This window comes from Pyrgilauda ruficollis, unplaced genomic scaffold (assembly GCF_017590135.1).
Source record: "Pyrgilauda ruficollis isolate IOZ18807 unplaced genomic scaffold, ASM1759013v1 scaffold29, whole genome shotgun sequence".
NCBI lineage: Eukaryota > Metazoa > Chordata > Aves > Passeriformes > Passeridae > Pyrgilauda > Pyrgilauda ruficollis.
In genome coordinates, this window is record NW_024524266.1 from 14,394,234 (window position 1) to 14,422,094 (window position 27,861).

The window sequence follows — 27,861 nt, forward strand, 5'->3', positions numbered from 1 at the left end:
CTGTAATTTTTTTGCCAAGTATACTATTCTATTGGATTAACTCTTTTTGGTTTTGTGTATAAAGTTCAGTTATTCTTAATTAGGCAGTGGTAGTGGTAGTGGTGATGAGTGAGACTGAGACCGCTCTTGGAAAAAAATTCAGAAACAAATAAAATTATTTTTCCAGAAGTTAAAAATTATTGAATTTGAAAAGACTGATGAAGTCTTAATTACAGAGAATCTCTACTGGGAAAATGCAAAACTGTGAGATACTTGTTCAACAATAACAAAAAAAAACCCAACAGCAACAAAAAAGTCCAAACCAAACCAAAACTTTGTTCAACCTAAAGAATCTGAATAAGGCAGTAAGAGCAGCTTAAATTTAAGCAAACACATACACCTGTGTACATCTTTAATCTATTTCTGTAATTTATGTCTAACCTTTTGATGAATGAGTTTAATGCCTATAATAAGGACCATTACAAGAAAGGATTAAAATGTGATATGGGTTTTCAGTAATTCTGTGGTATTGTTACAATGTTTATTACACTATCACTGAGATGTGGATGGAAATTATCTTTTCCCCGTAGACAACTTGATACTAGTTCAATTTCGCTCTTAATTATTCCCTTTCTATTAAAACCTATGATTCTTTCCTAATTTATTTTGTGTGAGTGCAGCAGAGAGAGGAGTGGAATGTTTCATAGGTAATCCATGTTCTCCACCAGAGTGCTGAATCAAAATCACAGATATAAAGCAAGAGCTCATCTCCACAGTATTTAGACTTGGCCAATGTGAAAGAGTGCTGTCCTGCCTGTGGTTAATTGTGGCTCTTTGACAGTTTCACCAGACCCCGGGGTTATCCTCACAGCAACATGGAATTGGGAAATATCTGCTGCACGTTTGTTTCAGTAAATTACCTCTGTTTATGTGAGAATATGTCACAGTTCTGATATGTCCTTGGTTACTTGTATGGTTACACTGACAGCTTCTTTGTAAATTTGCTTTCTGATTAAGATTTTTCTGATGAATTACAGGGCAGAATTCCCACCATGGCCCTCCAAGTGCCTGGAACATTTCTTCAATGCAGCTTCTGTATTATGAATCCAAAATGCTCTGTACATTAAAAAAAAAAAAACAACACACAAAAACAAACAAACAAAAAAAACCCCAAAAAACAGACCAAAAAAGGAAAAATAAACCAAAGACACACAAAAAACCAACCAACCAACCAAAAACCCAACAAAAAAATCCTCAAACAAACAAACAAACAGACTAAAACAAAACACAAAACATCAAAGAGACCAAGATCAACTAAGCAAACCTTTCCATAAACTATAATTCTACCTAGCTCATATAGTGGGAGTACAACAGGCATTAGTCATTCATGAAAGTTAGTACCCTGAGACGATTACATTTGAATGCCAGAGGTGGATGGAATATGGCAGAAAACAATTTTTTTATTTGGAATTCAAGTCAAACTCTAAACAAACTATTTCTCAATGGCTCAGGAGATTTTAACACCTTTTGTCTATTCTTGTGACACTTACAAGCAATTCTCCTGGCTTTATATAGCATAGAAGTACTAAAACAAATGTCAAAATGACCTTAAGATGCTGAAAATCAGTACCCTGGACAGAAAATGTTCTGGTATGGCATATTTTATTCCAGGCCTAAGAATTCATATTCCATTTTCATTTTGATACACTATAAAAAAAATTTTATGGAGTATTTTGTGTTATAGATGGTAGCAGATAAACTTCTGTTTATCTGTTAAATTTTTTACAGTAAAGTCCTGTTTACTTTAAAATTGTTTCATCTGGGGAGATATTTTGTGAAAAAAGAAATCAGGAAGGATATACAGAAAATTTCTTGACATGTGGTCTTTCCAAGTACTTGGGTTCAGTCTGTTGGTTTTAGAATACCGAGAAGTCAAGTAAAATCCATGCAGGCTCCTCCATGATTTCAGGCTCTGTGTAATTCAATGTCCACACAGCTTTTCATTGACACAAGATGACAGTGACCATGCAAACATGCAAACTGTCACTGTCACTCAGATGGCATAGTTCAAAGGAAATTTGAACTCACAGGAGATAGCTTAACCTGAGTCCAAGGAGCTTGAAGCAACATAAAGTGTTAAGTAGTCTTTACACATTTCACCTCTTGACAGAACTCAGAACTCATCTCATCTGGAGATGCAATACCCCTCCCTTCCTCCTTGCTAAAAAATTCCATTTGCATGAGGGTAGGAAAGGACAATTTAGACATAGGAACATAAAACATTAAAGAAGTCTGTTCTTAAAACAATTAGCACAGTTCAACCCTTGTGATTTGAATCTGCCAAGGATCAATACTTGGCTAAGAAATGAGTGCACTTTTTAGGGCTGAATATTTTTCAGGAATATTTGATGTAACAATGATGTCATACAGTGTCTTATTTTGGAGAAGCCAACTATGTCTTTCAGCACAAAATAATAAGAGGCATTTCCTTCCAAGTTTTTCAATCCCTTTTGAAAAATCCTTCCTTTGTCAGGGTAGGTAATTTCCCAAATTATAATACATTAGAGTAAGAAATATTGAATAACTTATTTTGAAAATGTAAGAAATACCTCTCTTAATATTTTCCACCCTTCTTTAGCCAAAATTCATCTTAATTCACAAATAATTTTGCATCTTTCTTCCTTTCTATAACTTGACATTCACTGAAAAATAAAATCTCTGTCAAGGCGAAGTACATTGTATAAAAGCTTTATGCACATCTGAGGTAGTAGCACAGTCATGGTCTATATAGTATTTTACTGGGAATTCTGTTCCTTGTCATCTCCTGAGTAACTGGGAGTATCACAATTCTAAATGAGAGAAAATGAACCCTGTTTAGGCTGTGTCTGTTTGCAAATGAGTCTACAGTGTGTATTTCTGTCTTTTACCCACTCCAGTTTCTTCCATTTGGAAAGTTCCCCTCTTTACCAACAGGATTACAAATTTCACTATATTTTTATCATCATCCTTGAATAACTCCAAGCAATTTATATGCATGAACCTTTTAATTGACTTAACATGCCTTTCTTAGGAGGATAAGAATTAGTTATGAAGCATTACTAAATGGGTCAATTCCCACGATGTTATAGTCTCTGGTTAGTCCTCCATTTTATGCATAAAAAAGCAAAGGATTTTCTCACCATATCTTTAGTGTGTAGAAACCTTATGTTTTCTGTGAAATCAGAAGAGCAAGACAGAATTATTATTTAAACTGAGTTATTACCCATACACCCACAAGAAGATGTAGATTGTATCGAAGCAAGCCACAGAGATTACTGGCAGAGCTGGCAAAGGAACCATTGCCCCAACTGTTTTATCAGGCAGCTGGGAAGAGAATGGGAATACATATTTATTTTGTGAGGGCAAATATTCCTATTAAAACTCTCCCAAAGGGAGTATATTTCAATCTACCAATAAAGGGGATAAATTCTAGAGAATTTTATAGTGAATTAAAACTAATTATATAGTATTTAATGGAAAAGCATTTGTATTGGCTGCTTTCCAAATTGCACAACTTTCTTGCTGGTCTTTTGGCTAGGCTCCAGTAAAACATACTGGATATGTTAGAAGTATAAAAACTATATCCTGCATGAAGGATATGGACTCGGTGATCTGAAGGTCTTTGCTGCAGCCACTGTGTCTCCATGACTTCCTTTCAAATTAGCAGGAAATATTCATCCCCTAACACCAGAAATAAAATCCTCTCTTGCAAGGTATGAGTTGATTTTGTTTCTCTCTCTTCACAATTAGGCTAAGACTTGGCTCCCAAAGGACCTACTGTCATATTTCTTTTCCCAGTTCACCACGCTCTCCTTTTGTCTGTGGTCATCACAGTGGCATTTGGTGGGGAAGGCAGGCAGCACTGGACAGGGCTCTTCTTGGTAACATGAGCCAGAAATACGGGAAGCACATCAGTAATTATTGTGAGCAGTGAAAATTATTCAGAGACCCATGGAGGAGTGATTGACTAAACCCCCTTGTTCTTAGCCCACATAAACACCCAGATTCTATTTCTCTGCTGTTCACCCATCGTTTGTTGACTCCAAAGTGATGCACCTTTGCATAGAACAAGTTATGTGGATTGAACTCCTGTATTTATCTCACAGCAATAGGAGCCTTAAATGGTTTTATATTTCATTACACTATTACAGCTGCTGAGCTGGGCAGTGCTAATGATGGGGGTTATTTTGCCAGCCACAAACAGATGGAGCATTACTGTGGTGCTGTGAGGACAGTGGGTGAAATCCTAGACTAGGATGGGAGTTCTGCTGGCAGACCAGATAGTTCTTCTGCAGTTGGTTTCTCACAGTATTAGTCACAAGAGAAGTGTATTAATTGTGTTCAACTGAACAGAAAATACAGACCCAGCCATTTGTATCAGAAAAGATGTTGCATTATTTAACAACACTGCAGAATACTTTAGGTGGTCTATATAAAGGCACTCCAGAAATACAAAATGCTATCCATAGAAGGTGTGAAACTAATCATTTTGAAAACATAAAAAGATACATTTTTATGTAATTTGGGGACCCACATTTTCCCAATGGATTGCAGAAATGGGAAAAAACAGGAAAAAAAATAGGACCCCCCTTCATCACTGTAGGGAGGTTGGACTTGATGGTTTTGGGTGGTCCCTTCCAACACAAAATGCCCTATGATTCTATGAATTAATAAAATATGGGAGACACACCAGTTTTATAGCATGGAAGTCAGAGTGATTTTAATTAGAGGTGAACAGGACAAGTGTTTGTCCTAACGTTGAGATTAATGTTTCCAGTCCTTCACATCATCATCTTCTAGCAAATATTGTCTCTAACCAATAAAACCTCATCAGATTATAGTGTTAGGGCCCAAATTTATCACTATTACAATTCCACTCACAAGAGTAATTATGCTTACAGGTTGTATTTTAAAAGATGTATAATACCTGAGGCATTAAGTAGCACATGAACATCCATGTAAGAACATATACTATTTCTATATCATATTTTTTCATCTAAATTATAGGTTAGTGACATGCAATATCAATATAAGACAGAGCAATGACCAGCACCCATTTTTATTCCACATATATTTCCTTCCCCAATACAATGAATTACCTTGCAAAATGTTTTCTCTGATTTGGATTTTTACTACTTTGCCTTTTTTTCATTTTACCTCTGTCTTTCTGGTACAAAAGCATCCCAAAAGCACTATGTTTACTGCAAGTCAGTAGTGAAAAGAAAAAAAAAGTGAGATGATACCTGGGATGTTTTAACTTAAACTGCAAAGATATTCCTACCAGAAGCAGGAAGACTTCTAGAAAAATAATTACATTTTTGGTGTGTAATGAGCATGGGAGAGATTATTCTCTTTCCCCATGGAGGTTATGATGCAACGCCCCCAGCCTATAAACAGTTATGTAAATGCTTAATTTGAAGCATATGAGTCATCTCAGAGCTTACAGAGTGTTAAGCAGTTTCCTCATTGCAGAAGTGTAGCCTAGACAAGAGTGATAACAAGGGTGCTTTGCTAAGGTTTCACTATCAATTTGTTTAGAGCCCTTTCCAGTGCCTAGCCATTCTGATTTTATTTATTTTTTTCCTAATAAGTTGAAAGTAATATTGCCCTACAGATTGTACTGAATTTAACTTGACACCCTTTATGTAAATGCATTAATAAATATTCTCCTTTCTTCACACTTCTTCAAGTAGCCTGCCAAAAACAAATGACCTCTTTGAGGAACAGATGAAGAAATAGTGAAAGAAAAAATGAGCAATCACAAATGTAACTAGCAGTGCTTGTTATCACAGTGACATTTACTGGCCTCCACCAGAAGGAGGTTCCATTGCAATTTAAATCCAATTTGCACAGAAGAAACAGTGTTCATAGACCTACAGTAAGCAAGGCATGCTACACTTGCAACACCAATGGGGTCTAGAATAAATAAGCTCTGGTACAGAAGCAGTGCAGATGATACAAGACAGTATTTTACTGCTGTATTTCTTTCAGGATTTCAGCTTTTATTTTCTGAATATCGGTTTACTGTGGGGCATACTCAGGCCTACCATTCATTCAGCTGATCCTGGGGGTCTCTGTTGTGGAATTTCATCGACTTGCTGCCCTTGTAGTTGAATTAAACTAAACAGAGGATTAGAGGACAAATTTCTCTGAGCCTTGGTGGCAGGTAAATTGGAACAGCAAGTGACAGCAAGTATCCCAAAGTCCTACAGGACATGTAGTAGAGCTGAAACTACACCTAAATGTCAAGGTCAGTAATTTTTGGGAAAAGATCATCTCAGACAGAACAAACGGGCTTCACAGCATTTTGGTAAATCAAACACCTTAGAGTCATGGCAAGTCAGTAAAGATCACCAAGATTACAAAGCCCTGGTCTTCAATATTGATAGTTGTGAGAGATGTTTCCTACCTGACCAATAGATCTGGAAGTCTGAATTTCCTGTGGGCTACAGCTGTCACTTTGGAAGATGCCTTCCTGTCCAACAAGACCAGTGTGCCAGTGGTCTTGGTGCATCCTGGGTCTTGAGGTGGTCAACATGAAGGCAATCTACAAGCCACAGCTTTGAGAAGCTCAAGCTGGAGTTTCAAGGACTGTGTTTCCAGGCAGAACGAGAAATAAGACTTTCTAAGATCATTGATATGAATGATCTTGGAAAGTCTTATTCCTAGCAGGAAAACCTTGGGATCCCTAGCCCCAAGTAATTTACTTTCCTTAAAAGAATTTTAAAACTCTGGGAAAATCGGTAGTTAAGGTCCAACTGGATTGTCAGACTTCTTCCTGCATCATTTGAATTCATATTCTGCAAGTCCTGGGAGAGATCCCAGAATTTTGTTTAACAGGCCAGCCTTGCTTTTGTGACTATCCTGGTCTAACAGCTCTTAGGTACTGATCTATTCAAATTAAATAAACTAGCAGACAGGAAAAAAAAATCAATAAAATAAAATGGCAAATTTTTTTTATCAGAAATCCTGTCTCCTGGAAATCTCAGCTTTTCATAACACTGTCTAAGCCACAGAAAATTAATTCTGTTGAACCCAGTGTGTCCACTCTATGAATTATTCATTTGTGAGCACTTGATAAATAAAACTGTAAAAAAAATCCTATCAAAGATTATTTTATTCCTGTCTAATTTGCCTTTGTAATTTTAAATATTCTATTGGAGCTTTTCATGTTTTCACTTAGGGAAATGGTGAGCTAGTAGTTCTGCATTTTTTGTCTTTCTTAGTGAAAATCTATGAGTTTTCAGTTCTTTACATAAACAAGAACTCATCTACAATATCTCCTATGGCACCAAGATAAGTTTTTATTCTTAAAAGTGACATTTGAGTAACTAATAACTTTTTAACAGAAATACCTCTACAATGAACATAGAGGGGTTTTTTTCCTTGTAAATCTTCATTTATGAAGAAAATGTCATGTCAACCTTTTTCTTCTGCCTTTTCGACAAATGCTCTTTTCAAACTTAAATTTCATATTCATTCTAATATGTAACATGTGCTAATCATACCAGGAATGATTCATTTTATTCAGAATGGCAAAATGCTGCTCTTAGCTAGTTCTTATTAGTAATGCCATTCCTAAAGTTCCAGCAGAAGAATCTTTCTCAAGGATGAAGCAAAGTGGCTGCTCTCAGACAGTTCTCCTACACTGCAGTGTCTTATTTTGCTGGCTTTGTTATCTTTTATGATCACACCTCAAAGTAATTTCATAATATTTAAGGATCTCTTATGTTAGAGATCTGGCAGGTTCCGACTTCCTCACTTTATGTGTGAAGACAGAGGTGTAAGGTGAATTTGCATGTTACAGGGTTCAGGCTGCCTCTTGCCGGTCCTGGGTGCTGGAGATCAAGGCCTGAAGTTATCTCTGGGCAGGGAGGTGCTGGAGATTACAGGACACCTTTAGGATGGGGAGGAGGGATGGGATGAGACAGGCTGGCTGTGGGAACAGGACAACAGGAGTGTTGAGGGCTTTTGTTTTGAGGAGAAACAGAAATATCCTCCTCTTTCCAGCTTTTTTGGAACCTGGTTTTGGGCTATTTCATTGTCACTGGCTAGGTGCCAGTAGCCCACCTCTGAGTACCTTATTCCCACCATCCAGATTTCCTTGTACATACCCCTGAAAAGGTCAGGTCCTAACCTCCTAAGCAATCCTTTTCCTGCATCTCAGCTACTCCTTCCACACAATACTGACCTAAACATTCAAGATGGAAATAGCTTTTAGAAGAATTCTTTATTGCAGTATAAAGGGGAAAAAATGAGCAGGACATTGAAAAGTTATTGCTGTTCCTATTGAATTAGCTTTTTCCTCACACTCATCAGGACAGGTGTTTGTTTTAGAGACTGGCTGAAATGAAATAGAAATGATACAGGACCAAACATCCTTTGTCATCCTGTTACCTGCCTTTGACACCAAGGAACTGCTGCCTGCCATCTCAGTCTTGGAAAAAAAATCCTCACTTCATCTTTAACTGACAGCCTAGAACAGGAGCAATTTTGCCTCTTTTCACTCTCCCTTTTATTATTCTCCTCTGGTTTTTTTCATGCTTCTTAAATGTACTCATTATTTATCAGTTGAACTTTAGCATCTCACACTACAAAATGTTTTAGGACAAGAATTTATGTAAAGTATAATTTAGCATACTTGCTATCCAAAATTGAGTGCATTTAAAAAAAAAATCCTTAACAGTTCTCTCTAAACTTGTGGTTTTGCTATCTTTGATTATACTGAGACACAGAGAAAATAAATGATAACAAGTTGGATGCAAAGCACTCAATTGGATAAAATCACTTAGCTTCTTCTTATACCAATAAATTTACATTTTTTAAATTCTCATATAAATGCATGCTTTCTTTAAAAAGCACATTGCTGAACTTCCATCAGAAAGCCTATTTTTTTCTTTTTCTTTTTGTATTCCAGTGCTAATGAAGCTTATTTCTGGTGCTATTTTATATGCACATCCTGTTAGAACAAACAGACTAACTGCTTACAAAGGACAGATATATGACCTTGCTTTCTATTATTTGCATTGCTGTAGTTAAATTCTGTCAAAATTTTCATCATAAAACTTGGATTGCTTTCAGGGACTGTGACACTCATACCTAGACATTTGCCTCTCATGCTATTGAATGGTACAGGTACAGGATGCTGGGGTAGTAGATCTTTGCTCAAATTCAGTATGGATAACTGTTTTCTTTCCCACTTCTTGTGTTTGTAGATCAATGATCCTAAATTGCCATTACAGTGTTTTAATGTGGGGTTTTTTGCCTCACTATTCTCACCTCAGATGATCCATATGACTTGCTTAAAGTATGGATTTAAACTCCATTGAGAGTGCACACTATACATATACAGGCAACTTGCTGGATATGCGACCTGCAATACTTAAAGCCATCCATTTTGGACTGTTTTATAAATAATACTAATTTTCATGTCTCCATTTATGACACATTTTTAAAGGGATGGATGTCATTTAGATGTCAAAAGACTGCAAGCAAACACTGTACTAAGCACTTTCTAAAAATCCATCAATGTTTTACTATCCAGTAGTTTGTAACAACACTTGCAAATAATTGCATTGATAAAAATCAAAGCCTGTAGCTGCAATGGTATTCTCTATAGTTGGTGATGGGCTATGTAGTGCAAGGGTTAACACACCCTCTTCTTCTTCCCCAGACTTAGACTAAATTTCTAGCTCCGAGCCACAAGTGCAAATGGGTTTTGCAGAGTTACTCTGGTCCCCTGTGGAGAGGTGTCCCCATTAAAAAGCCATCATGCAGCTTGGGGTGACTGGCAGTCTCCACGCTGTGGGGACAGGGGACTGGGTGAGTGGTGGCACACACATTTCTGCAGAGACCTGTGCTGGTACAGACACCAGCCTGCCACCTCTCTCCTTGGACGTTTTGTATCATAAATATTGCATCATGAATATTTGTCTCTGTTCCTGTAACCAGCAGCTGTCGTACCTCATATTTCTATTGTCACTCAAACCCTGCTTTCAGTCCTTGCTTTGAGACCTCCAGAAACTGTTAAAAGCACAAACAGCATTGTAGACAGAGTTCTGTATTCCCAGAGCTTGAATGGATCAAGGTGAATTTTCCCTCATTTTCCTCTACTTTTTAGAAATGCCATAACTCCAAAGCCTCTCAGAACACATAAAAATATAAAAATAAAAACAAAACAAAAACAAACAAAAAAAACCAAAAAAAAAAAAAAAAAAAAAAAAAAAAAAAAAAAAAAAAAAAAAAAAAAAAAAAAAAACACACCAGAAAACACAACAAGGAGAAATTGCAGCATTGGTGGGCATGCAGCATGAGGAGGGTGGGTTGTGTAGATTGTTCAGGAAATTCACAATTGTATAAATAAAGAGGATTAATATCCTGCTTGCTGACTCAAGCTTCAGACACTGGAGCCCTAAACCTTTCAGAAGTTTTTCTGGCAGGACCCTGTGCTGTGCAACCATGGAAATTACAACTAAAGGAGAATGAAAATGGGGTAGAGAAACGGGGCCCACAAGGCTGCTGCAAGAGGATAAATCATTTCAGCCTTGCTGCTGTTCAGACTTTCCAATATTGAAGAGCATCTCCTCTTGACAAAAATATTCAACAAACCAGAATAATTTAATGACTAATTGTTTTTGTGAAGGAAGTTGTTTTGGGAGAATCACATTTTATGATGCCCAGGGCTGCACCTACTTCAAACACAGGTGGGGACACGAGGCTCTGCTTCCTCCTACAGTGCCTCCAGTCTGGCCAGGTCATTTTCTGTTAAAGAGCAACAGCCAACATGAAGAAAGCCCTTCATCAGGTGTTATTTAGGAGTACAAGAAACTCTCCCCCTCTGTCCTGAGAGATACAGGAATAGCTGCTCTTTACAGAGGGCAGTGAAGTTCACTGGTCTTCCCTCACATCAAAATCAGAGTGAGATGAGGGGCTGGGAGCAGTGGCAGGCTCTGCCATAGAAGAGAATACAGAGTGAGGACCTGGAGGGTAGAGCTGTATGGCCCAGGAATGTGTGCCACAAATCCTTCCTTTGGCCAGACACATATTTGTCAGTATGGGAATTCTTCTTGTAACTCAGATCCTCTGCTCCACAGGTCAGAAAGCAGGGTACAGCATCAAGAATTCACGCTTGCTCCCATTTATAAACTTCTTTCCTTTAAAGTCAGGTAGCACATATGCAGCGCTAGCTGGATTTTTTTATTCCATTTGTGGTATTTGTGCACCTGCCTTCACCAAGCATTGTCTATCTATCTGCAATTTATTGAGGTATAATCAAAAATTGCCTGGGTGTCTTTCATGTGGAAAGGAAGCCAATCAATAGCAGTGGATTATTCGAGCACATGTGTGGTCTAAGAGTATATCACATTTGTCACTGAGAAGGAAATGAGTTTCTCCATCTGCATCTTTGTGAACCACAGGGTTTTGTTCTAATGGATTTTGTTTCAGTGTTTTCTTAGAAAAGAACTTATTAACTAAAGGTTAATTTCTTAACACATGTAAGAGAAATAGAAAGACTACATAATGCAATGACTAGTGTGTAAAAGAAGAAAGCCTTAGGAACAAAGGAAGGAACTAAAGAAACTTAAGTTTCCTTAGGAACTAAGAAAAGCCTTAGTGCTCTTCGGAACAGCATGCATTTCCATTTTTATGCAATAGAAACACTTGATGTGCTAGGATTTTAAAATTATATGAACAGACATTAGTCCATATGATATTCAATTAAATGGCAAATTGTTTCTAAGGTTATGCTAAGAATTAGTATTTTCTCTGTCCATTGCATTACACCTTCTTGATTTAAAGCAGAAGCACATTTAAACTATATATATATATGCATATTTCACTCTTTTTCATTCTTTTCTTCAAGTAGAAAAACCCAGTATGAATAAACATAAAATCCCTTTCTACCATCAGAGGCTTCACTGCAGTAAACTGAAAGTTGGTGGTGATTTTATTTATCTGTTTTATTAGTAATCAGTAGGTTCATTTCATCAGGGCTCCTATTTTCAGCGGTTCTTAATGGCTTTCCTGGTGAAAATTTGAAGAGACTGGTGGCATCACATATTTTAGAACCAAATTGAAGCATTTTGATTTACATAATAAATGTGGTTTGTTTCAATTATATTTATCCTGCTGTGCCACATTGCTTCATGGGAGCAGTAGTTTTCCCCATTCAAATGTTTGCCAAACTAGTCAAGGTCTTTTCCAAATGACAATTTCTGTCATATGATCTGATCTGACAGAACAGATTAATTCATTAAAATCTTAGAACTGGTGATGTTCACAGTGTGTGCTGAAGAGAATGATCACCAGAGGAAGACAGAGTGTTTAATTACTTATTTGTAAGCTGGAGTCCCAGTTTCCTTAATAATAACCCGGGTGTAGGTGACACTGTACCCATTACTTTCAAAGGCTCTAATTTTGTTGGGTTTTTTTATATCTTCAATAGCCCATATCTACAGCACTTTTTCAGAATACCTCCTTACCCAAATAATTCTGTGCAGCCTACTCAGTCCTACTCAATGGTAGACTTGCTTATGAAGAAAGAGCAAAGAGAGGAAAAGAATAGTCAGGCTGACCAATGGAAAATAAACCCACAGTTTATTATTTAGTATATATGCATGACTCCAAAGTTGAGAATTCGATGTATGCACTCAAATTACCTAATGATTATACAAACACTGCAGTCCCTCTCTCCAAAGCAGTTAAAGAGCAGCTATTATACGACATTCCAGTAAAACATATTTTCTAATGCTGTTCGTTAAATTCTGTGTCCAAAGACATCAACAGGATGCAGAACTCCTAAGAGTTGAAAGACCCACAAGAAGTTGAATTTGTATTTAGCCTGAATTGATAAGGCTGTTCCTTAAGATTGTTGACATTTACATTTAAGAGTGATCTGACATTAAGTTGCCTGCAAATTTTGGGAAAATAAGTATGTCATTTATCACTATCTAGAATCCAAAACATCATCTGCTATTCTTTGTACAGAACATATTGTGCAGTGCACCTGAGAGGGAGGCTGGGAGAAGGTACTGCTTGTGATGATTTATGAGCAGAGTTTTTTGACATGGACTAGCACCCACCAGAGGCCTAAGCAAACCCGCTAAAGTTTGTTCAGAAAGAAGAGGAAAACAGGATTTATAAAAAAAACCTCCACAGCAAGACATTTGAACGCTCTTATCTGCTGGAACAACACTGCTCAGGTTAAAAAAAAAAAAAAAAAAAAAAAGGCAATTGTATCTACAGTTTTCACAAGCAAAATAAAGCAGAAAGGGAGCTGTGCTGTTGTGTGTTATTCCAGCAGTTCCTCAGCAAAACAAGTCTGGCAGCAGCTGTGCTCTGAACACCACTGAAGTCCCTCTTTGAGCCTGCTGCTGCTTTACCTCTGGATTCTGTTTGGATGGAGAAATATGTACTGAGAGCTGTAATGGCTTGAAACTGTCCTTCCTAACTAGTAGAGAACTTATTGTAGCTTTGTAGTTTCTTGAGGCCCAGAACTGCAGGAGCTTATAGATCCTGTTGCATTTCTTACCACAAATATTCTTTACCAGAGGGACATAAATAAAAACAAACAAAAATGTCAAGGTATTTTTTTTTAATCTCCAAAATATGAAGGCCTTAAGCAAGAAACCTCTTGAGTATCTTTTGTAGGAGTTCTCCAAAATATGACTCAGAGCAGGACTTCACAAAGCTGAAGATAAAAGGCCTTTCTGGAGGTCAGTGACCGCTGAGGGGCAGTGGCAACCCCAGGTGTGGGACCTGGGGACTCTCTTCAGGCACAGGAAGAGACGTGACAGTCCCTGATGGGAGCCCTTTTGGACTCCTCTGTGCAATGGGAACTTTGGACGCTCAGCGCAAAGGTCAGGTTTTTTACCATGTACCATCATTAAAATGAAAATACCACAACATCCTAATGAAAGGCAGTGTGGTTTAAAGAGAATCCAGAAACAAAACACTGAACAATATTAAGCTGTGCATGGTATGAACAGATTTAAAGCTCCCAAGACACAAGTCTGTAAGTGGTAACAAACATGTGAAGTTTGACATTTAGAGCTACCTCTTCCTTTTTTCTTTTTTTTCAATTAGAGATATTTTGTTACCTAGGATATTTTCTTGTGACTTATGTCTAAAAACAGCTAAGCTTTTAAAAAACAAATTATCTTTAGATCTCACAGAGAGGACACAGTAAAAACGTGTTTATAAATGCATTTTCTGAAAAAAAAAAACCAAAAACTTCTAGAGTAAAAGTCAAGCTTGTAAAATAATTGCAGTGGCATTCCTTTTCTTTAGCAATACTTACTTTATGCTTGTGGTAGTTGTCTTCCACTCCAGTCTCTACTTCTGAAGAGGAAGGAGTGAAAAATACTTGCTGCACAGCTAATTTATCAGCCTGACATTACCATCTATCATGAGGAGAGGCCCGCTGTTAGGAAAATCAAGATTATTGGTTCAGGGGTTTTGTTACCTCTTGTGAAATGAGGGCAAGTGTGACAATCTACACACCTGAGATGTTCTGGACATGTTGAGCCCCAAGTCACATACATCACTTCATTTTCTGCAGTCTGCTCTGGTGGTTGCTGTCTTCATTGACTCTCTCTGACAGTCCCGCTGCTAAAGCGCCCATTCAAAGCAGAAAGGATTTGGGTTTCTTTTCCTTCACAAGCTATGAAGAAACCCACTACAAAATTTTTATACTCATAGGTTAATCTTAGATCTCACCATATATGTTTGAGTTTCAGCACCTTACAAAGTGTTGCAGACTCCAGTATCTCAGGGCTGATCAGCAGGAACCTGCAGACATCTCCTTCAAGGGTCCTGCTGCTGAGTTGTAATTCAGCAGATGGAAACCCTGGAAGGCAAAGGGCTTTTCATGTGGTAATGGATAACTGTGAACAGGTGAATGACTTCAGCTCTATGGTGAACCAGGACTATCTGCTTAAGACAAAAAAAAAACAACAAAGAAAAATCTAATGAACAGAAATTAGGGTTTTGGTTTTTTCTTTCCAATTAAAAAAAAAAAAACCAAAAAACCCAAACAGAAATTGAAAGAAGGTATTTGTTTAACCTCTCTCCTAAACAGTGATATTTACAAATTCTGTCAAATACTACAATCTCCAGTCTTGCTGAGAACCTTCTGCTGATGTTTTTTTATTGTGGAGGAACGTAGTGTGTAGTCTATGCTTACACCATTGTGGCCTGAAGGACATATTCAAAATGTGATTTAGATTCCAATGCAATCAAAATTCAACTCTGCAGCACAGCAAAATGTGGACAGGCCTATTAATGAAGAAATATAGCTGTGTAATCACATTCAGCACTTCATATGATGCTTGCATGATAACACTTAGTGAATGATTATGTCCAGCCTTCTCAAACTTACATATACTGAATTCAAAATAGATGGCATTTGCACATTGTATCTTCACAACTGTATGGAGGCAAGACCTGATGACTTGCCAAAAACATGAAAAAACTACTACTCAGTGATGAGATTAGAATTTTGTAATTCCCAGGTTACAGCTGTGTTTCAGAAAATAATATTTGGTTTTGCTTTGTTTGTTTTGGTTGTTTGGTTGTTTGTTTATTTTTTCCTCACTCACTATGTGAAACATGCAGCAGGACATTTCCATTATGTTAAGGGAGTACAAGGTATCAAGATGCAAGAATGTGTATGGAAACTGGAGGGCAGAGAGCAGAAGGTGGTGCTTTGGGCATGCAAGGAAGGAATCCAGAGGAATCTCTGCTGTTCACCCTCTTCTAAGAGGATCCTTACAGATCAAGGGTAGATGATCATATTATCAAGTCACACAGCTGAAAACTATATGGTACCTTATATTTTTCTTTGGGTTTTTTTTTTTCTTAATCCCATTTTCATGAAGGCTTTCAAATAGTGTTGAATTGTTTTAGGATACAAGACTTCTCTAAAAATGAGAGCAGCTTCTACTTACCTACCCGCTGGCCTTGTCAGATGACATTGGCAAAACAAGTGGGTCATTGACTTGTTTCTGTCAGTGCTGATCTGTCACACCTAGGAAGTTACCAGCTTTCACAGCCCTCTACTTGGAAGACTGATATTTTGGCAATATTTTTTTCTCAAATGTGAATGGAAAGAATAGTATTCAATTCTTATGTGTGAGATTTTGATTGCATCTGTCTTGACCTTTTATAATTTCATTTTGAGATGCTAACAATACAAATAAATGGCATACTTGTAAGCATGAAGGTATTGCCTAGATATTTTCTGTACATAAGTTGTATAAATTGCTTACATTGTACAGTGAAAGAAAGTCACACATTTCAGTGCACTAAATATTTTCAGTCTTTTGGCTCTCAATATTACTAGATGTTGAACATGGTCTCAAACACTTCCATAATATGTCCTTGAGAGATCTTCTAAAAAGAGGTTGCAGAGCATTTTTTATTATTACAGTTGCTGCCAACAAAAAAAGGTTGCCCTTTGCTGAAGGGTCTGTCAAATCAAAGGTGAGGAAGGTGCTCTTGTGCTCTACGGTAACTTGTACGAGTACACTGTGAGTGGAATCTCAACTGACCACACAAGATGGCATTTCAGCAATCACAAAGCATTCACTATTTTCTAATTACAGCCAGCACGTTCTTAGCAGACTGATGTTTTTAATGAGAAGTTATTCACTAGGAATTTCCTTTTTTTTTTTTTTAAATAATGTTTGGAAGTTAGACAGTGCCCTCTTCTGGGCATAGGCTCCCCTAGCAGTAGTTTGCAAAGCGCCCCAAATGTTGACAATTAGTGAAAATGAACACAAAATCTGTATTGTTCTCCTCGAGATATTTGCTGGTTTCAAGGAAGAACACTTTGTTGTGGTGTCTTATTGCATTCTGCTCTTGGAAGAGTATTCTGCATTCACAGTACTTGGAAGCGTACTGTGCAACAAAAACGGGTCTGAGTTTGGATGGCAAAGAGCCTTTTACTAATTAAATTTGAACCCAGTTGGCTTGAGCTGAGTGTGACTTCATCACAGGGAGCAGCAGGAGCACGTAGTGCTACACATTCCAGTTTTTACAAAAACAAACTTAATACTGTAAAAGCATATTCATCAGAAAAAAATGTCGTGAAGAAAAATGCAGATGAATTTGCTTCTTATGTGTTCTCTTGGATGTCTTTGTTGCATTATTTCACAGTTTAAAAAGTTATAATTATACTGAGAAGTCAAAAGTGTTGTTTTTCTCTTTGCGCTGTCTTTAAGTTGTTTTGATTTTTCTGTTTGTTGTTTCGAGGGGATGGCAATAAAAATAGCAACACTGTAAGTTTCACTTAATAATTCCATTCTGATGCCTTTGGATTTTTCCAGGGTCTATTAAAAAATACAAAGCAAAAAAAAAAAAAAAAAAAAAAAAAAAAAAAAAAAAAAAAAACACAACAAACAAACCCAAAACAAAACAAAGCAGTTTACCCAGGATGTAATTTGAATTTACATCCTACAGCAAAGAGGACAGAAAGAGATTAATTTCCCTAGTAATTTAATTGAAAATATTTAGTAAATTTAAAACATTAAATTAAAATTCTTCAAAAACAGACTGTAAAACTGTAGTAATCCAGCATTTACAGAAAAATTTAGGCTGATGGCATAGAAAGCATTATATATCCTTTCATGAAACTTGTATGATTTTCAGATCTCTCCTCCAGTTTTTCTCAGTACAGAAAACACATAGAGAGAAACATTTAGAAACATTTGCCTAAGGTTAACTCTGAGGGATTTCTATTAATTGACAGGTTGTTTATACCTTAGCTTAAAGATGAAGCAAAGCAGCTCTTGTATTTATTATATTTCACGTTTTCTGCAAATCTGCAGACTTTTAAAAGCAGATTGTCCATGCAGAGCAGCTGCCTGGTGCCACATTAGAGATTGTCATTCTGCTCACTTCAAAGCTGAACTTCCAGGGACAAAGGCAGCCCCTCCTACAGCACTCACTCTCTCACTCTCATGATGGCAGCTCTGGAGTAGAGATCAAGATGTGCTCCCAAAACACTCTGCCCATTCCTACCATAGCCCTGCAGGCAGGTTTTATTTACATATGCCTGCAGCTGGAAGCCTCTTTGCTTCATCAAGGGAGCTCTGTGCCCTCTGCACAGAGCTGTGAGCCTTGCAGTAACAGAGCCCCTTATTAATGGTCACGGTTGGTCATTAGCTGGTCACTGAATCTTCATTGATGGCCAGCTAATGTACATCCCACTGGCTTATTGTGAAGATTGGTCAAGATGGACAGTACAGGTAATTTATAGCTGAAGCCCCAGCATGCTAATGGCCTTCCCTGAGTACTGCAATCAACACAGTACTACTGAGTGGCATTACATCCTTCCTAATTTATTTCTCACTTGCAATTATTTCATGTTAAATGGAGACTTCAGATTTTATACTTAAAGATATTTTTGCATGTTTTATTTAGGGGAAAAACTTCTTTCTGAATTTAATAAAGAAAACAACCTTAATCTTAAAACTCTCTGGTTTTGATAAGTTTTGCCCTTATCAGAATATGTCTATTTATAAAAAACAAATTTATGCTCATAACATTCAACTATAAAAGGCTCAGAAGCCCAGCCAGAGCAAAAATCATCTCTCAGGGGAACCTGTTAGCTGCAGGAGCCTGGAGAGCGTTGATGGTTCAGCACCTGTGGTGTCTAAACTCTGTGAATCATGGATAAATTGGCCAGAAGTTACAGTCTCTCTAGCTGTGATCTTGCCAGCTCTTAAAAGCTATAAAGTTTCAAGCAAGCCTTGTCTTGGTAGGAAAGCCCTGGAAAAAGCCCAAGAAGTGGCAGTGATGCATTAGGTAGCCCTCTAAGTCTGGTGGATAATGCCATAGGGGATGTCCAATTATCACAGAAGCCTGCTTTGGCTTTACATGTGCAGGTACCTTCTTCCCTTTCAAGACTGCACAGATTCCACTGTGGCCAAGACATTCATAATCCTTTAAGGTTTTATATTTTCATTTTCACAAGTTCAAGCATCATAATTATGATGCAAAACCAAAACAAAAACAAACCCCAAAACCAAAACCAAACAACCCCACCCACCCCCCACCCTCCACTTGGTATATATCTGCAATGCAACTGCAATAAGAAACCAGGTTTGCATGGCAAGGAACCAAGAAATTGATCATGTTCTACTACAGGTTTTCATGCACTTGGCCCACATTAAGTGATGTCCCCACGCCCATCTCATTCCCTTCAAATGGCTTCAAGATTGAAAAAATCTTTCCCCCAGTGATTCCAAATTGCACTTCTTGAGCCATGAAGAGATTGAGAAATTGAGTTTCCTGGGAGGTGTCCTGACCATTGCTCCCTGGGGTGTGAAAACAGGAGCTATGCTTGTCTTTAAAAAGAGAGGTTTTGCCCTCTCACTGAAGGTACTCATATTTGTCAACTTTGCTTTAGAATATGTGAGATTATTAAAACTTCTCATTATTCAGAAATTCTATTTCATACTTTTTGATTATGAAAGAGACCCTTCTCTCCATCCTAGTTTCAAGTACTGGAATGCTCCTGTCTCCTTAGCAGGCATTGCTTGCAAAAGGTATGGTAGCAACCAAACCTTCCCGAAATGACTAAAAGAAAATGCGATCCTAAAGTTCCAAAACAGATTGTGAAATTAGCAGAGATGGTATTTGCCTTTATGTTGCATATTTGGAGCAAAAACGTTTGATTCTGTACCTCTTATGGCATGGATGTGAGACTTCAAGCCAGTCATTTATAAGACATTTATAAGACATTGATTGTCTTAGAAATGTTTATTTATTAGTAATTTATAATACACTTATTTCATAATTATTTGTCTTCTTTTTACACAGAATCCTGCATTTGTTTTCATGCCAAAAAGTAAATATGAAATTCAAATATTAATGTTGTGTGTTTGGGAAGGACCAGGTCCTGACCCAAAACATTGTATTTTTGAGGAAGTTAATTGAACGCAGATGGGCTTATGGCATCTTGGTACAGATTAAGTAGTACTAAAAATGCTTTTTTATTTTCTGTCCAGGAGCTGTGGTCAGTCAGCTTTAAAGTCCAAAAATTAAAAACCGAAAGTGTCAATAAAATATGAACTTGGTCTCAGCAGTAATATAAACTCCAAGGAAACATTCTCTTCAGGGGGGAAAAGACCACTTCTTAAATCCCAACACTTCCTTAAGTTACTGTGTAATTATCCCCTAAAGGAATGCACGTGGCAGTTTTGGAGAGTTGGTGCATGTTGAGACAAATCTCTTTACAGCAGCGAATGGGAGATCTTCAGCTGTGTCTGTCCTCTTGCTTTATCCAGTCTTGCCAACACACAAAAATTGTGCAAGTTGCCATTTTGATCTCTGCATGTGCTCGAGATAAAGCCCAAAGCAAAGTGGTACAAACACAATGTAAGATTCCGCATGAAAATAAACAAAGTGAAGGCATATTAGGTTTTTAAATCCTCATTGCAATGATTAAATAAGTAATGCTATGCATATATATGAAATTTCTGCTCCCTCCTGCATGCTCTGCTAATGGTTCTTCCCATTCTAATGGCTTATAATGTTCTGAATTTGTTCACATGAGATTTTTTCAAGTGCCAATACTTCAAACTTTCCTGCTGAAGTATAGCAATGAGCACACATCTTTCTACCAGCTATCTCTTGGGAATGGAACTCTGGAGGAATATACCAGCCTCTTTGCAGAAACCGCTGCAAGGCTGAGCTAACACAGATGTAATTGCATTGTCTATGTTACCCAACTTTTATCTTTTTCACAGAAAAAAAGGTATTTTGTTAAGTTAGCTCCTTTTGAAAAGGCATAATCTCTTGATAGCCTTACCAAACAGAAAATGTATTGAAAAAAATTACTGCTTTTACACATAATTTAATTTCATTTTTATTGTATTTATTTTCAGAAAATGTATTGTGTCAAGACAAGCAGATACTCTTGGAAACTTTCAAGAGCAGCTGGAAATTGGGGGACTCTGAATATTTTGGTTTTTAAAAAGCAACTGATTTTAAATTTTGAAATAAACATATTTTCTTACATTCTTTGCAACAGGTGGTTCTGCTAATCTAACCTGCAGAGCTTTCTTTGGATACAGTGGAGACGTCAGTCCTTTAATCTACTGGATGAAAGGGGAGAAGTTTATTGAAGATTTGGATGATAATCGAGTCTGGGAAAGTGACATTAGGTAAAAGAAAAAGGCTTTTTCTTTTTTCTCTATATTTTTTTGATAGTTAATGTTATACTTTTTATCACAGACTAACCAAGGTGTATATTGGGTCTGATCTTTTTTTTTGCAACATCATCCATTTACTTTTTGACTCCACCAGTAGAAAACAGAAAAATGCCCTCCTCAGCCAAATCTGATGTTAGAGACTTGAAAAAGCAGAATAGCTACCCAAAAATAGCTGTAGTGTTGACCAGCAGGAATTCACCTAGTGACTTTTTCAAAATGTGGCAATCTACAAAAATAATCACGAGGACACTTAGTAAAATGAAATAAAGAAAAATAAATATCTTCAGAAAATCAGCTCCAAAAAGTATTTTCAAACATGAAACCTTAAATAAATGGTGAAGTTTTACTTCCCTTTTGGAATGTTTTGATTTCTTCATGAAAAAAAAACTGAGTTTCCTGGGATGTTATCTGGCTTGTGAGAGCCAAGCATCCTGTTACGTGGGCTGCTTATATCTGCTGAAATACTTGTTTTGGAGAGGATCTGGCAATTCATGCCATATACTTCTACTGCTCCTAAAAGTGCTGCTTCATTTAGAAATTAGGGACAAATGTGGATTCATATTGAGAATTACATGCTTGACATAGCATACTAAATCCTATCCAATATGAAATATCTGCTTGGATCTGAAGAGATTCCTTTTTCATTTATAACTCTCTCTGTGTGAATACCACTGTTTCTATGTATCACAGAAATTAAAACTCAGAAATTCAGGCACATCTTAATGTGCATGTAATGGTTTAACCTCAGCCAGCAAAAAAGTTCCACACAGCCACTCACTCACTCCCCTATTATCCCCCTCAGGTGGGGAGAAGTATCAGAATAAAACTTCTGGGTTGAGATAAGAACAGTTTAATAATTGAGACAAAATAAGGGATTATAATAATAGCAATAATACTGATTATAATAGTAAACATATATTATTAATAGTAATTGTAATGAAAATGAGACATAGAGAAATAAAACCCAAGAAAAAGAAATTATGCACAATACAATCACAATTAGTAAAATCAAGTAGACAGCAGAGACTTTCAAGGTTGTCATCCCCAGATACAGGCAAAAAGGAAGTCTGTTTCACCCCAGTGTACTTCAAGTTTATTCTACAAAAGTCAAGATCAATACACTAAATGGCACATGACAATAGGACCAGCTATATTTTGGGTTTAAAACTTTCCCAAGTCCTTCAGCCAGTGACTTAGCTATTTGATGACTGACAAAAGAGTGACAAGAAACTTGTTACAACTTTCTTGTTTTGTGGAGGGAGGAGCAGAAAAGCTCATTTCCACTTCATTTGTCAGGCCTGGAATCATTTGTCATTGCTTTCCTGAGTTTCTAAAACCACTGATGGTCTTGTTAAGAGGGAAAGAAAGTAATGGGAAGACAGGTGGAGTCTTACACAGGAAGCCTTTTATTTATAATCTCTATTAGCTAGCAGCACCTGGTGTACCAGTTCTTCATACTACTTGATAAAACATTATCAAATTTTATAATGCATTCCAGAAATCATCTCCCTTACCATGGCATGAACACATTGTTCCTGAGTGGCATGTTGAAGACCCTCAGAAAAAGGACAAATACTGTGTTTGGCCCAGACTCCTGGTGTGAGTCTAAAATCCCAGAATAATTGTTTTCAGTTTTCTCCTACCATTCCAAGACTTCATGGATCAGAGTCTCCATCAAAGTGTGCAATCATATATTATCCATGAGCATGTCATTCTTCTTTAAAAAGAGAAAGAACTGCAGCTCTCATTAACATTTACAAAGCCAAACCTCCTCATTAGAAGTGAGGAAGAAAAGGCCATGATATAATTAAATTAAGATTGCATCAAACCATAAGCAAATTTGAAGCCAGAGAGTTGTGAGTTGTAAGTAGCACTGTTATGTCAGGATTATCTAAAGCTTCACTGTGGTACAAGCAGAACAGCAGCAATTGTTGTTTTTTCTCAGGGTTCTCAAGGAACATCTTGGGGAACAGGAGGTTTCCATCTCACTGATTCTTGACTCAGTCGAAGAGGCAGACCTAGGAAATTATTCCTGCTACGTTGAGAATGGGAATGGACGCCGGCATGCCAGTATTCTTCTACACAAAAGGGGTAAATATGCAGCTTTTCTCCATGGAAGGGTAAAGTGTAGGGGTGGTCAGTTTGTACGGATTCCCTCTGATGCAAGCATGAATTTTAGCTTCCTAAGAATTAATAGTCAATGGTTATTTTTATCCAGGAATTTGTATGACTTGCAAAATGAAAGAGAAAGGATGTTGTTAATAATGGCTGTCACTGGAAAAAAATACAGTAACACCTTTTAACTAGATCTCTATAAAAAATGCTTTTAATAATTCATTAACTTTAAAATTAATGAAGGCTCAATAGAGAAAGAATAGTAGGAAACCACAGGTGATACAACTGTAATAATTTTCTATAAGAAAAAGAAATCAAATTTTAAGAAAACCAAAACCAAAAGCCTTCCACTTCTCTCAGAAATGCCACCTAAACCCCATGCCAGGGGGGTTCCTGCATAGCCGGACCTGGACATTTTCCTTCCAACACTTTTGTTTAACATCAACACTTGTGAAGTGAAACATCATGACAGAGGGTTCTAAGAACCTTCCTGTTTCTCCTCACCAGCCACATCCCATGACCCCAGCCTGCCTAGTGGCCACAGCCATCTCCCACCGAGGTGATTACAGGGAGATGCAGAATCTCCTGCAAGTCAAAGCTCCCAGACCCACTTTGTCCACTTTTCCTCCCAGAGGGAGCTCCACATCCCTGGGATTGACACTTCCCACCCTCATGTTGACTTTAGGAAGCAAAGAATAAGCAGGAGCAGTGTCTGCATTTTGCTGACATTCCTGTGCTTTTTTTTTAGATTGTTTGTAAAAGTGAGCAAACCAGGATCTTAGTGTAGTGCTGAAGTACTTGTGGCATCTCAATTGATATCAAAGCAGTGATATCCTCCCTAAATTTAGTTTTGTAGCATGCAAAGTCTGTCTAAGCTTAGAAGGAAACCATAAATCAAGACAGTGTGACCAATTTATTTAAACATATTGTTGGATACCTCAATTACTGGAATAGAACTTCATTTGTAGCCATTTTTCTAAACTCTTGTTGTTGCCGCTTAAAAGATGCAAATGTAAATTACCAGATGTTCTGCTTAGCCTGGAATTTGTCATATTTTCTCGAATTTTTTGAGATGAGAAATTAACTTATTAAGTAGCTGAACTTCAACAATATACATGCTAGTGGTCATATACTCTGGTTCAGAGACATTTGAACCCAGAGCAAGAGCTTAACCCAAAAAACACTGAAATCCAATAGCTTGCTCTAAATAATTTTTAAAGCTCAAATCACTTTCAAACCAATACTTATTTGACTGACACCTGTTAAGTCACATGCTGATGGTTAGTCCTTATTTTTTTCCACACAAGCAGTAGCTCCAAGATTGAAAATGTGTAAGTCTTCTCTGTTCTGTGACCACCAGATCTCTAATTTAACTTTGTGCATGCATGAATTTTGCAAGAATCTACTTTCCTTGCTCCCTTTCTTAGAGAACTCAGTAAGTCAAACATACCCCAGTATGTGGTCTCATGATAACATGCTTAAGAGGGAGTAATCTCAATATTTAATTGCCCTTATAAATAGTAAAAGGACAAAAATAGCAAAAAAACTCCCAAAAATATTTTTTTCCCTCTTTAAGTAAGGCTGAATATGAAATAGATCTGGAAGCAAAATCTATTGTGCCCTCAAAAGACAAAAGGTACCAGATACAAGCCTTCTACACATTTTGCATGTTGACAACTGTTTCAGTGAAATGATAAATTAAGCATGGCAGATAAAAATTTGAGCTAGTCTCTCAGGTCTCCTAGGAAGAGGAGTTTTGCACTGCTTGCTTAGTCTCCTGTATATCACCATGACAACCTTCGGTTTAGGTTTCCTTGTTTAGATCCATATTTAGCCCCTGCTAGGAATGAGTTAGCTCTTTATTAATTTCTGATTATTTGGCTGACTTAGACCAATTGGGACCTAACAATTAGGAAAATTTACTTCCTGAACACCAAGATATTTGCAGATGTAGTAGTTTTGGCTGGTTTTCTAGCTAGTGATCCTTTTTTCCAGCAGTATAAGAGTACAAAAAATGATGAATCTGGAATGTTCACTGCATACCTGAAAAAGAAATTATAATTCTTCTTCAACTTCCTGTGTGGAACATTATCACTAAGATCAGAAGGGACAGCAAAGCAGAAAACTCTGCTGCTGAACAAAGAGAGTTCCTGGGAAAAAGGGTATTTAGGGCTAAATGCTGCAGTGGGTATTCAGGTACAAAGTTTAAGCCTTTCAAACACCCTTGCAACTCCTGCTTCACTCAGGTCAGTAGAGTCTCTGTACACTGAAAAGTCCAGGGGGAGATTTTAGCCATACCTACACTTACATAGGCCCTGAAAGCTTAAGAAATCAACAGTATAAATCACCACAAAAAGCCTGGATTCATCTTCCTTAATATTCCACTGGTCAGCCCGACAGGGACACGCTGTCACCTCACAGAATCCCAGCCTCACAGCAGGCTCCATCAGAGGCTGGTCCTGGCCCAAACCAGAGCCTGGCACATTCACCAGGGAGAAGGGGCTTCTGCTCTTCCCCTGACGTGGCACTGGAATGGGAAGCCAGAGCCTCTCCTTTAAAAAAAAAAAAAAAAGGAAAAAGAGAGCAACCAGAACCAAAAATATTTAACTTTCATCCCTTCCTCCACCTTTTGACCAAATCCCTGTCACCCTTGCAATATCAAGTTATTTTCTCTTTTGTATGGGAAAAAAGAAAATCTACTTGTCATAATCGAAGGTTGATTTTGTTACTTACTGGTGATAGGTGCCATTGATCATGCAGGGTAATCTTCAGCCAGGTAGGGGAACCTTCTAGAAATTAATTTTCATAGTGGTGCTGACAGCAGCTAAGCAGATTTATTAATGAAAGACCACAGACTGCAGATGATATAACACCTGGATCACAGATTACAGTTCCTTTTTTTTCATAAGTTTTTTAATTAAAAAAGACAAACCTATAGTCTGTCAATGTAGTAGATAAAAATTCAATGCATAAGGAAAAAGAATGCTTTTCTGCAATGTTAGGTATTGACAAGTATGAATTTCATGCAGGATCAAAGTCTTCATAATCTTATTTTATCATAGACTGTATTGTAAATACAGGTTATTATCTAATTATGTGATTATTTTTTTGAAAGTCCTCTCTGTATGTCTGCAAGTAGAACTCTACAGCAAAAATAATCTCAAATTCTATCTTGGCAGTATTCTTTAAGTGGTATGGATATTATTTTAAAAGTTTAATAATATTACTGGTATTTTTCCTGGGACAGACACCAGAACTAAGGTAACATGATCTCATGCATTTTTTCAAAGTATCTACTTCCCTTTGTTCCCATTCTCATCTACACAGTATTATCATCTAGTTTCCTACCCTTAGCCTCTTTTATGGTTTCAGTTTGTTTTCCTCTGTCATAGGTGTTCTCAGTGGGCATATATGAATCTTGTTGACCATAAGTTAATGAGGCATAGTTAAAATAAGTTTGGGGTTCTTTTCCGGTAAGAAAAAAAATATGTTCACAGAAATAAATTGTTTAGAGAAAGAGTATGCTTAAAATTGCCCATGAAAATATGTTTGAAAAATATGCAAGGTAATATTTCCTAGATGGAATGCATCTTGATGAAAACTACCTTATTTTAAACTCATCATTTCTTAATACATAAACATTATATTAATATTTCCTGTACAATGTAATAGAACATTCTGAATAGAAAGTAATTCCAAATTATCTTCGTATGATTATTAATAATAATAGAATGGCTGACAAGCACCTTAAATTGCAGTGCCATTCACATAATAGTGTAAATCTGGTTTATTACTTACAGTCTTGAATGTGTTATATGCATTTTCAGTCAGCTGGACACAATTTCACACAGTGGTAGTGATGAGTGACAATTAAGACTTAAAAGAGAAAAGAAACTAGTTCTTTTCTAACCTCTGCAAAGAAACCCCAGGTGTTATATCTCCTTTCACCTAAAAGCTTCACAATGTTTCTGAAATTTCTGAAAGGAAACTCATCATATGAAATATGAGAACAATGAGTTAGATTTCAGCTTCTGCTAGCTGGACCTGAGTACTTGTTCACTGCGGTGAATCTCTGAGTCTCAGTGGAGAGACTCAGTGGAAGCTAAACTGTTGAAGAACTCCAATCCACTTGGTCAGTTCCAACCTTACACGAGTCTATCTTCCATTGCACAAAGCATTCAGTTTTTATTCTGCACTGCAGGAAAGGCTTTTCCAAGACCCTCATCAGGTTTTAGAATTGGAATTGAAATTGGATTGGATTTGGTGGAAATTGATTTTTCATTCACCCATGGCCATTGAAGAAGCCTTCAAGTTGTCACTGTGCTCAGCAGTGCAAATGTCCATTCTCCCAAGAGGTTCATGACACAGGGCCAAAGGTCAAATATCAGCTCCCTTCTTGTCCCAAACCTAACTAAATGTGACTGTCCTTTCACACTCAGCCTCATCTAAAATCAGTGAAGGAATAGAATACTAAAGACCTCTGCCTGAAAGAAACTCTTCATAAGACCAC

The 27,861-nt window shown here is 37.2% G+C and overlaps 1 protein-coding gene across 1 annotated transcript in view; it reads left to right on the forward strand.

Annotated features, from left to right (window-relative positions):
• Positions 1–27,861, forward strand: part of IL1RAPL1 (interleukin 1 receptor accessory protein like 1) — a 578,609-nt gene that overhangs the window by 531,794 nt on the left and 18,954 nt on the right. The window contains exons 6-7 of the mRNA XM_041472402.1: positions 21,056–21,188; positions 23,182–23,327. Of these exons, the coding sequence (XP_041328336.1) occupies positions 21,056–21,188; positions 23,182–23,327 (279 nt within the window). The remainder of the gene's footprint in view (positions 1–21,055; positions 21,189–23,181; positions 23,328–27,861) is intronic.